The sequence below is a fragment of the Bacillus rossius genome, chromosome 12 (genome assembly GCF_032445375.1).
Source record: "Bacillus rossius redtenbacheri isolate Brsri chromosome 12, Brsri_v3, whole genome shotgun sequence".
Classification (NCBI taxonomy): domain Eukaryota; kingdom Metazoa; phylum Arthropoda; class Insecta; order Phasmatodea; family Bacillidae; genus Bacillus; species Bacillus rossius.
The window spans coordinates 21,405,327-21,417,635 of NC_086339.1; the positions used below are offsets into that span (position 1 = coordinate 21,405,327).

At 39.0% G+C, this 12,309-nt stretch overlaps 1 protein-coding gene across 5 annotated transcripts in view; it reads left to right on the plus strand.

Annotated features, from left to right (window-relative positions):
* The window catches only part of LOC134537688 (extracellular sulfatase SULF-1 homolog), a 363,580-nt gene extending 354,412 nt beyond the window's left edge, over positions 1-9,168 (plus strand). For all 5 annotated transcript variants that reach the window (XM_063378401.1, XM_063378404.1, XM_063378405.1 and 2 more), the window contains one exon: positions 713-9,168. In XM_063378401.1, the coding sequence (XP_063234471.1) occupies positions 713-800 (88 nt within the window). In that variant the 3' untranslated portion in view covers positions 801-9,168. The remainder of the gene's footprint in view (positions 1-712) is intronic.
* The last annotated feature ends 3,141 nt before the right edge of the window (positions 9,169-12,309 follow it).

The following is a 12,309-nucleotide window of genomic DNA, read 5'->3' on the forward strand; positions in this document are numbered from 1 at the left end:
AATCTAGACCATTATCATCAGTCACAACAATGTGAATTATTAAATAAAAGTTATTAAGGGATATTTGAAATTTTGTGGTCATGAAAAGTCAGGGAACAGTCAGTGAAATTAAGTTACTAGGGCCAAGACTGTATGGTAAATTGCGATAAAACCGAAGTAGCACTGATAAGCATGTCACCTAAATGCAAGTAAACACACCATAAAGCATCAAAATGCAACTAAAATCATTAATATTATGAGTATTTTAATTAAAAATTAACTGAAATCACAAAAAAAATTAATATTTTAGATATACAAATTCAATTAAATTTTTTATTTAGCAGGAACTTTGTACCAAAGTGTGTGTAACAAATTTTACTTTCTTTTGATCCAACAGTTACTAGTAACTCATTTCTACATTACGGAATTGGTACATTTTTCGAACACACAAATACTAGCAATTTTTTGTTTGTTTTTCCAAATAGTTAAGACTTGCTAATTACAAATCATTATATTGTAAAAGTACATCGGGAATCAGTCAAAATGACACTGTTTTGGTGAACTAGATATCATGAAACTTGTACGTGTCATATTTGTTGAATTTAAACCATATTCGTAAAACAATAAAAACATTAAAACCGAAAAACTCCTGCATCGTGAACAAAATTAGCCTAGAAATATAAAACCCGTGCCCTTTGTATCGCAGATTTTTGTGGACACCCTGTGGTTGCAGGCCGTGGCGAAGGCGTAAGGCATGGCAGCAAAACCAATGGGGAAGCAGAGCGTCGCGACGGAGGCGGCGTTTCCGCCGGCTACAATGACAGAAGTGCGCGCCGCCAAGCCTAATGGACGCTCTCTGGTCTCTTAACCTCCGCGGTGCTCGACTGCACGACAGAATACCACGGAAGCCCTCGCGCATGATTTTCTAGTGTGAAGAGGGGAATAACTGTGAAGACGTGTTGTGTTCTTGAATGGTGGACTGATTTTAGGTTTCAGAACACAAAGAGAGTAATTATTCAGTATTTATTGTGAATTTGCCGTGTTTCATTGTGTAATTCGTGACTGCTTTCGTTGGTAAGTAAAAAATGGTAACGTTTTAGTTAATATTTTGTCAGAGTGAAAAGTCTAAATGTGAATATGTAGTTCTTCGTTTGAACACTTCTATGAACTGATGCTTCTATGATCTTATCTGCCAATATAGCATATGGGAAATGTGTATAAAATTTTGTAAAATGTAATATGTATAATATAAATGTGAGTTTATATCATAAAAAAAAAAATCAATTTATGTTCCCTTTTGTGTGTTATTTGGAAGAACATGTTTATGGTTTGAATACTTCCTCGAAATCAGCTCTTGAATTAAAAAAATATATATAAGTAAAGACATGATAATATAGAGTTCAGAAAATAGGTGCTATTTATGTTAGAGCCCTATAATTAGAGAATAGTTTGTGAAGTTAAACAAAATATTTTTTTTTATCAGTTATTTAAATAGTGTTTTTTTAAAGCAAATACTGAATTACATATTATGGACAAGCTAATGCAGGATTTTTTTTTCTTTCATGTACTTTACTTAAACAAGTAAGTATCACAATTAAATCTTTAGCAAGTTAGTTGATAAGCATTTATATAAGGTATATAATCACCATTTAAGAATATGATATACCAGAACTTGCGGACAATGTAATGCAAACAATAATTTGATAAAAATATTTTTTTTTTTCATTTTTCAACTGATAAAAGATATCTATAAACCCCATTTGATAGGAACTTGGTTTTTTAAACAATCAAAATTCCAATTCCCCCTACCCCCCCCCCCCCCAAAAAAAAAAATAATATAAATGAACCAGTAGCAGCCAATATGGAAGTTAAGTGCACATGAACATCCAGTTTCTGTAAATAATGTGGGTATAAATTTTGTCGGGTAAGGCAAGGGGGTAATGGGAAGGGGAGAAGGGGTCTGGCTCAGTTCAAATGAGTGCAGACACCTGATGAGGTACACAAACCTGTCTGAATGCTTGCGCCCAGGGCGTGACGTCACCCAAGTTCGGTATTAGACGCGATTCTCCTCACGAAACGTTCCCGCAAAGACTCGGCCCACTCTCAGTATCTGGCACCTTTAGGGATAATTTAAATACATGTGGGCTCATCCATACGCTCTGTACAGCACCCGCCACGTGGTCAAATAGTAACATGTGGATTAGGGAACCCATTGCCCGTGTTAGCTTCCTGTGGGTTCACACTTACATAATTTCTTGGTTGAAAAAGCCCTACAGCCAGAGACAGTTAAAGAATTTGCAGGGCCCTGTGGCATTTACTTTTGCGGGCTAAAAATTTTTGGAGAGGAGGCTTACAGAGAGGTCTAGGGGGTACGGAATATCTTCCGGAGAAAAAGGGGGCTCAGGGTGGCATTCGCCTGTAAAATCTACCTAATGACTGACTGACAATGCTCAGCCTAAACCGGTGTTATCTAGAATTTGAAATTTGAAGGAAATATTCTTTGAGTGTCCTAGGGATATTTTTAAATACCATCCCTAAAGGGATGGAAAAAGGGTGGTATAGTTTTTATGCTACAATGATGAAATTTTGTAAATACACTCTTCAAAAGAAATAAAATAACATGTTTCATGATTTTTCAAAATTAATTTCCTAAGGGGAGGTTTGGGGGTGCATTGGAGATCAAGATTCCAGTTTTTGGTTGAAAATCCCCATGGAAACAAATGTTTTTTTTGATGCATTCTTTCGTCTCCAACAACGGCTGCTTTTTTTAACTCAACTGTTGCGCATACTCCTAAGAGAGATTATTTATGTTGTTAGTATTTCACAAAAAAAACGACACGCCATGATGCTGATAACCATATCCTTTTATTCACATAATAACAGTCATTTCTTCCACACTCCTTTTCCTCCATTTACTAACTCTCCAAACTAAAGCAGTGCTACCAACTCGGTAGCTACAACTATACCTACGACACAAAATATCTTTATTGCCGATAACACCTCCCCTCAATAAAATATTTTTATGAAACAAACAATCTTTTCCTAAATTTGTCAAACAGTACACCACCAAGAGGCTTAGTAAAAATATCACCTAGTTGGTCACTGGTATTAACATAGTCCAACCTAATGATGTTTTCAAACAGTTTCTCTTTTACAAAACACTTCTTAATCTTTAGATGTTTGACTCTAGAGTTGTCAGTGGCCATATGTGCCAGCTTTATAGTAGACTGATTATCCTCTAACAGAGTGATGGGACCAACTTCTATTTTAAAATCATGCAACAAGTCTTTTAACCAACAAGCCTCACTGGCAGCTTGACTAAGAGCAACAAATTCTGCTTCAGTGGATGACAGAGCCACTGATTGTTGTTTTTTTGAAAACCAGATAACAGTACAGCCAAAAACCTTAAAGCAACAACCAGTTGTAGACTTACAGTCATCACTGCCTCCCCAGTCACTGTCCACATAGCCTACTACATCATCATTCCTGTTTCCATAGTAATTTAAACACATATTTAAAGTACCCTTGATATATCTAAGAACATTTTGCAGAAGTTTGTAAAGTAAAGTGCTTGCACAGTTCTGATATCTACTTAAGATTGTAACAACAGCACACAAATCAGGTCTTGATCCCATTGCAGCATACATTAAGGATCCAACTAATTTTCTACACTTTGACTCTATTTCCTCATTTTCTGAGCATTCCTTTTTCAATAACTCAAACTTGAAGTTTCTGTCGATGGGCAAGGACAAAGGTTTGCATTCTGACATACCATACAACTCAAGTAAGTTCTGCAGATACTGTTTCTGACTTATGGTTGTACGATTACTAGCTAAATCCTGCTCAACATCAATACCTAGAAACCTTTTTACACAACCCAGCTCTTTCATTTTGAAGGTGTTACATAGTGCATCTCTAAGATGACTGAGCTCATTTTTACAATTTCCAAAATATAGAATATCATCAACATACACCAACAAAAACGTTTTGGTGTTGCCTTTACATTTAGAATAAACACATGCATCTTTGTCAGAACGTACAAAACCCAGTGATGACATTACTTTATCAAATTTTGAGTTCCACAATTTGGGAGCATTTTTAAGGCCATAAATAGACTTATTTAGTTTACCAACAGGATACTCTGAATTTACACCCTCTGGTAATTTCAAATAGAGTTCCTCATCAATTTCACTGTTCAGGAATGCACATTTGCTGTACTGGTAAGTTCAGTTTGGTGGCCACACTCATAAACACTCTGAAAGTTTTAAGTTTTGCCACAGGAGCGTACAAGTTATACACATCACATTCTTGCTCGAAACCTCTTGCCACTAGTCTTGCCTTGTATTTAGTTTCCCCAGTTTCAGTCCCCTTTTTTGTGAACACCCATTTTGAACTAACTACTTCTTTTCCTTCTGGCACCTGTGGTAAGGTCGTCCAAGTGTTGTTTTCATGTAACTGCTGAAGCTCGGCCTTAATTGCCTCCTTCCAACATTGTGAGTCTTCCCTATTCATTGCCTCTTTGTAACTCTTCGGTACCGCATCAGTTGCTACGAGTCCTAGATCGTACTCTGAGCACCACGCTGGCTTTCTTACACTCCGTCCACTTGCTGTTTTAGGTGGCTTATCTTTGGAGGTTTCTCTGCTTGACACTTCAACTGGTCTCCCCTTTCTTTGGTCTCCTTCAGTCACTGCATCCTCAAAACCTTTAAAGGGAGAAGACATTCCTTCACTTTGTACGTCTTCCTCATCAGTACTGGAATTTGATTTTATTTGTTCATCTTCTTGAGTCAGGTCTAAGCCAATCATTTCAATGTCTTCTACTTCAGTTTCAGTCCTTGTTTCACGTCCCTTTAGTCTCACAAACACCACATCCCTTTTTATTTCAACTTTCTTCTTGTCTTTGAAGTAAATTCGATACCCTTTGGAATCTTCGTAACCAACAAAAACACCTTTCTCTCCTTTTGGGTCCCACTTCAGTCTCTTTTCTTTCGGTATATGGACAAATACCTCTGTTCCAAACACATGAATTAGTTTTGTCAAATCAACATTTTTCCTTTCCCAGACTTGATATGGTGTCTTATTATTTTCTCGAGCCTTTGAGGTCCTATTTAACACATACACAGCTGTATTTACTGCCTCTGCCCATAGCTGTTTGTTAAGCCCTTTCCCACTGAGCATTGACCTAGCAGCTTCCACTAAGGTGCGAATGTCCCGTTCTGCTCTTCCGTTTTGCTCTGGTGTATAAGGTATTGTTGTCTGGTGTTGTATCCCATGGTCCTCAAGCAGCGCTTTCACTTCCTGATTCACAAATTCTCCCCCATTATCACTTCTAAGCACTTTCACAGGCAGACCTGTAGCTTTTTCCGAAAACTGTATGTAGTATTTCAGCTTCTGGGACACCTCAGATTTACTCTTGAGAAAGTACACTTGCCGGTAATTTGAGTAGTCATCTTTCAGTAGCAGAAAGTATCGAGACCCTCCCACAGACTCTACCTCCATTGGTCCACACACATCAGCATGTACCAATTGCAATGGAGCATCAGTGTGTTGTTTGCTTTCACCAAATGGTAATTTCTTCATTTTTCCCTCCAGACATGCTTCACATGACTCACTGTTGTCTGAGTACTTAATATTGTTTTGATTCAAGACACTTTTCACATAGTCCAGGTTTTGATGACATAAACTTTCATGCCACTCTCTCAACGAGCGTACCACCACTAAGCAGTCTTGTTCCATGATTACGTCCAGAATATACAAATTTCCCTCCTTATTTGCCACCGCACGAATCTGGCTGTCTTTATATACATAGCAATGATCGCCAGCCATTTTAACAGTATGACCCTTTTCAATTGCACTTGATACTGAGAATAGGTTCATTTTCAGCTCAGGGACCCACAATACATGGTTCAAGGTACTTTGCACATAATTCTGTCCATTGTAGACTTTCACATTAACTTGTCCGATACCTTGCACCTGAAGACTACGTCCATCACCAACGAGAACACATTTATTCGATACTGGTGTAAAGTTCATGAGGAGGCCACGTTCGAATGTCATATGTTCACTTGCTCCACTGTCCATGATCCAAGAGGTGGATCTTTTATGGTCCTCCAAATCACTTACACTACGCAATACACTTTCTGACATTACAAAGGCATTTTCATGTTTAGGCCTATACCTTTGCTTGCACTGAAACTTCAGATGTCCTTTCTTGCCACATTCAAAACACTTTCGTAAGTCTTTATCCTCTCTGCATTGGTTTGCCACATGTCCCAAGAATCCACACTTGAAACACTTTAATCCCCCTGTCTTCTTGACAGTGTTCCCTTTATATGATCCTGCCACCATAGCCACATCCTCATCCTTGATTTTAGACTTTAACCTCTCTTCTTCCACTAGTAGTCGTGCCACCAGGTCATCAAGTTTTTGTTTACTAGTTTCTACAGATTCCCATGCTGTCACAAAGTGACCAAATCTCTCTGGCAATGACATTAATATTTTTGTAATCGTGAACTGTTCCGACACTTCTTCTTCTGCCTGTTTAAGCAAGTGACACAATTCTTGTATTTTTGACAAATATGTAGACATGTCAGAACCCTGCTCATACTTAAACTGAAAAAAACGTTGTTGCAGTAAGTGTACACTTATACTCGACTGCTGCTCATACACACTAAGAAGCTTCCTCCACATCTCGTTTGCAGTGGAGCAAGTAAGTATGTGCATCATTGCATCCTCACTCAAACGCATTACAATAATACTCTGAGCCTTTGCATCTTTTTTTTGCCACTCACCTTGATCTTTTTCCGGTTTAATGTCTGTTCCATCCACAACCGAAAAAAGATTCATTCCCCGCAACAACACCGACACCTGGAACTTCCACACGTTCCAATTCTTCTGCCCCTCCAACTTTATCGCTCCCACGGTATTCATCCCTAGCTGCTCCATTTTTCCGGAGTCAACAAGCACCGACGATAAATTGTTGACGACGAAAGCGACTGAATGTGTACCACACCCCGGTACCGCTACTCCACAGAAGCTTCCCACGCCGCCATTACCACTCTGCAGAGAAACACGTTGCCGGCCTACACAATTTAAACATCTCTGGTGCGAAGATCACTCATGACTGTTATAAGCATCCTGGGCCCATAACCTGTTGTTAGTATTTCACAAAAAAAACGACACGCCATGATGCTGATAACCATATCCTTTTATTCACATAATAACAGTCATTTCTTCCACACTCCTTTTCCTCCATTTACTAACTCTCCAAACTAAAGCAGTGCTACCAACTCGGTAGCTACAACTATACCTACGACACAAAATATCTTTATTGCCGATAACAATTTATACCATGATGACAGATCAATATCTATATCTTAGAAGTGAAGACAACATACACATTTATACTTGTTCGGTACAAAGGAACCTCTGTTGATTTTCTTCACCTCACTGCTTAGAGCAAACTGCTGATTTCTAGCGGGACGGAAACTTATGAAAAAATACGTCTTATCGCGAGAGGAGTCATTTCTACAGCCAAAAACAAACCCTTTAGGCATTAAAATAAATTTAAGATCATTAGCGTACATATAAATTATTTCCTCAAGGAATTCATGAACGGAAGGCATACAGGAAATGAAACAACATGTGATGCATGCTGCAAGCTATATGCGGGCTGCAAGCTAGATGTGTTTTTAAATAGGCATGTTTAACTAAATTGCTTGTCACTTCATGTAATTATAACTCTGTTTTTAACCAGGTTACATAGGAAGGTTGAAAGCCATATTTTAAAACTGGGTTAATAGATTTTGCTGTCTGCGGCCCTTATGTCTCTTTACCTTATGAATTCTACAGCAAATGTTCACATTAAACCTGATACTATCAGAAACTATTTTGATAAAAGAAAAGGATCTGTGTCGAAATATAACTATAACACGAAATGAGTGCTTAGGAACTATTGTAGAATGATAATATTTCATTGTCTAAGATCTCAGGTGTAGATCTAGAATAAATGTTTGTTGTATTATTTGGTATTTAGGCAACATTTAATACTGAGCTTTACTTATTTTCAGCAGTATAATTTATTATAATAAACTTTTAGCTCTTTGAAACTAAGGTACACACAAGTCAGAAAAACTTTGAAACTAGAAACCATAATATTTTTGGTATAGTTTTGAGTGTTCCATCAGGAAATAAACAAACTTGCTACTATAGTATAACTGGTACATAACCATAAATGTAGATAAGTTGTTCTAGTGTCAACTTTTGATGAATGGGGTTTCTGTCTTCATGGCTACACAAATGAGAGAATTGTGTGTGTACTGATGTGATTTTGTGAAAATGTAATTTTTTTTTGTCTTAAGTCACTATTCTTGCTCATTAATGTTTGGTGTAATCCACTCATAAGTGTTGTGTGATTAAATATTTTTGACTGGCTCTAAAGCTGCCTAAACAATTTAGTTTTAGAAAATTTTAGTGGGAAGAATCAAGTAAGCAATAAAACAAACCACGGAAAAATTTTTGTTTATATTATTTGTGCCATAGTGATACAAAAAGAGTTTTAAAGGTAATGTATTGGCAAGTTTTATCTGTTTATGAATCATTCTTAGCTTTTAACATACCGAACAGAAGTGGATATGTACCATGAGGCAAATTTATTTTCTAGTATATTTATGTTTTAATTTTTATGTTTTTTTTTTGTAATCATCTTTTATAGTATCAGGTGCAAAAACTGTGGCCAGATGCTAATCAGGTTTTTGAAGAAGGAAAAACACACAAAATATCAACTTGCACTAGAATTTAATTGAACGTTTCACTGTAATCTCTGTTTTCAGTGGAAAGAGTAGAGTTATAAATCATTTTATTTTATCATTTTTAGTTTTCTTTTGATTATTAAACAATTTTGGGTTAAAGTGGAAACAATTTCTTTTTCAATAATTGTTAGTGTTGTGATTGGTTTCATGCAATTATTTTAGTAAATTAACTTTTTTATGTAAGTTTGATTCAGCTGAAATTATGATGCAGCAGTTGGCTCTGTTGCAAATTCCTGACAGATTAAAAACAATACTGTATGTATAAGTTTAAAATGTCACTTCATTTGTAATGTGAAAACAATATTGCCTAAGTGTTGTATGTTAGCAATACATTTTTATAAAATAATTACAACTAGAAATATACAAGAAATCCTAAGTATTTTGACTGTCATTTGAATTCCTCAAAACATTGACAAACCTTCGATCTGACTACAATGCATGCATATCACATGCTCATGAACAGAGATTATGCGATAAATTAGTTATTAAGTTATTCCAACTGCAGTACAATTTTTTTAATGGAATGTTAGCAGACCTTAAAATAAACTTTCATTTCATATTGCTTTGAAAGTCTATTGACATTAAAACATTTTTATGGTTTAATATTTCTCTGTTAAAATAATTTTAGAAAAATATGCCATTTTTGTATTACACAGGGGTCATTGAAAATCATCAATTATGGACACAAAATATGAATACATAAACAGACTGAAAACAAGCCAGTATCAGCTGAGTCAAATGCTGTGGCATAGCTAAGGTAACTGGCGCCCCTGGCCAGAATTGAAAATAGCAACCCCTCTTGGATTAAAAGATAGTTGGGGGGGGGGGGGGGAGAGGGTTTCGTAACGTGAAACCGTCGCGGTGGCGTCGCGGTGGCGTCCCCCCCCCCCCACCTGCTCCGGCACTCCTGGAGGCCATTCTTACCACCCGCTTGCTACGCCACTGGTCAAATGTAACATACCTAGACAGTGCAGATAACAGGGGGGGGGGGGGGGGTGTTTTGGGTGTCCAAACACCCCCCGAAATATTAAAAAAATATATGTATATATGTACTTATGACAAAATTTACACTTGTCTAGCTGTTGCAAATGCACTTAGATGAATTAAGTAACATGGTGATTGTTTTACAGAAATTACTTTTAATTGGCTGATGGCTGATCTACAGCTCTGGATTGTTTCGACAGGAGTAATCATCCCCACAAATCAGTTGAACAGTACTATCTAAGATCAATTTTTCTGCCATGTCTCGATGGAATCATTGTCAATCTTCAGCATTGATTTACTCAAAACAAAGACATTCTTTCAGCTTTTGAGATTTTTCTCCCCAAACATGCACACGAAAATTGTGTGAAAGAGATCAACAAACTAAGCCTCTACTTTCAAGATAAAACTTGTTAGGCCGCGGTTGAGGCGGAATATCTCTTGTAGTGTAAGAAATGGAAAGACAGCAAATCTGACATACCAAATGGGATTATGTCTGTTTTGGAGGCTGCAACAAGCATTTTTACCCAACCATACGACAACTGTTGTCTGTTCTGGCAACTTTACCTGTATCAACAGCTGAGGTCGAGAGGTCATTTTCCTATCTAATTTTCATATCTAAGAAACACTATGTGCAACGAGCGACTAACTGGCCTAGCGCTCACGTCAATTCATTATCCCTTGTCTTTCACATCTGATGACATTTTAAATGTTATGGCCAGGAAACCCAACAGAAGAATGGTATTGTAAAAAGCTTTTATAAATATGCACAATAAGTGATACTGATGCATAAATTACCTCTATGTATTTTATAGTGTAGGTCAAATATGTATTGCTTTAAAATGTTTGATTCTTGTGAGTTTCTGAGAAGTTTCAGTTGTAGTTATAACATATGGTGGTTGATAAGTGACTTCTCTTTTTATGTATTTATAAGTACTGAGGGCTGATCGCGCATTGCCGGTGATTTCGAGATGTTAACTATGGGCGCCACCACGTGGAAGGGCACGTGGACCCGGCGGAGTCTCTCACTCAGGGCGTGACGTAGCCCAAGTGGGGACGAGTTACCAGCCCTTTCTATCCTAGCTACCCAGACCTGGCCCGCTCTAGGCGTCGGGCACGCCACACTCCTAGACTCACTCACCACGTGATTAAATAAGTACTCACTTTATATTTATTCTCCAGATTTAATTTCACTAACACGTCTCTCTACACGCCCGTTACACGTTACACATTACACGGTTAAAAAGCCTGAGGCACGAATCGGTTTAGGTGAGGGCATGGTCCACACACGTGGCCATACTGCAAAGTATACTTATTACACGGTGATGAAAAACTCGACTGAGACAATTAATTAATTAAACAGCCCGCTGACCGAGAGCTGCCCCGAGGATGACGAACGAAAGCGATTTAAAAAGAATTAACGATACAGAAATTACTTGGTCAGTGATGAACAAAGGTTGAGGTCCCCGGGGTGCTGGCGCGTCTGCTCTCGGTCAGTGATGAAGATGGACTGGCTGAGCTCATCGCTCGCAGGTGGCAACATGGCGCCCTTCGCGCCAACACAATTACCGTTACTGTATTCTACGACTCCGTGCCCCGGCGAAAGTTGAGTAAATTACAGATAAACATTAAAAATATATAAAAATTACTGACAATGGAAAGTTTGTTACTATTTACTTATTTAATGATAATTCATATAAAAGCATTCCTATCCTCGTCCAAGTCCGTGCCTGTTCGGGTCCGCCCGGGCAACGTCTGTGGTTATTTCAAGTAACATATTTAAATTAAAGAAACACAAATAGATTGCACAAACACTGGGGCAAAGATGAATAAAAACAAACAAAAGGTTTACAAATAATATTAAACGTAGCAATTTTAGGGGTCGCCGCACTGCTTCTAAGCGCCCTCTTGCCGGGCTAGACACACACGCACACACGCACGCACGAGCGGGAGGTTTGAATAGAGATGGTGGTTGGGCGGTGTCATATCGGGCTCAAAGGGGCCGCAGGCCCGGACGACGTCAATTGCCCCCTCCGAAAGTAGGCCGATATGACAGCGCCGTTTGACAGATGGTTGGGGGGCGTTGCCTGTGGTGTTTACGTCGCGCACTCCCACGTGGCAATGTTGATGTTTATGTTTGTGCGGGCAGGTGGCAATGTTGACATGACGGACGGACAAGCAATGTTTACACGATGGAAGGGCGAGCAATGTTTACATGATGGCGGCGAGCAATGTTTACAAAATGACAGTTGAGCAATATTTACACTATGGAGGACGATACACACGGACAGAATGGGCGCTGGCTGACTAACCTTGTGGGTGGTGACCCACCAGTTGTCCCGAGCCCCAAATCTGCGTCAGCTGCGGCTGCGGCGGCTGCTGCGTGTGATAGCGTGGCGGTGGCCAGGGCGCCGGCCGGCAGGGGCGGCGGCGGCCAAGGTCAGGCGGCTCGTGGCAGGCGGGCAGCAAGCGCGGGCGGCGCTCGGCACGGCCCGGCTCAGCCTCGCCGACAGGCGGGCGCTTCGCGGCCCGTCGTGAC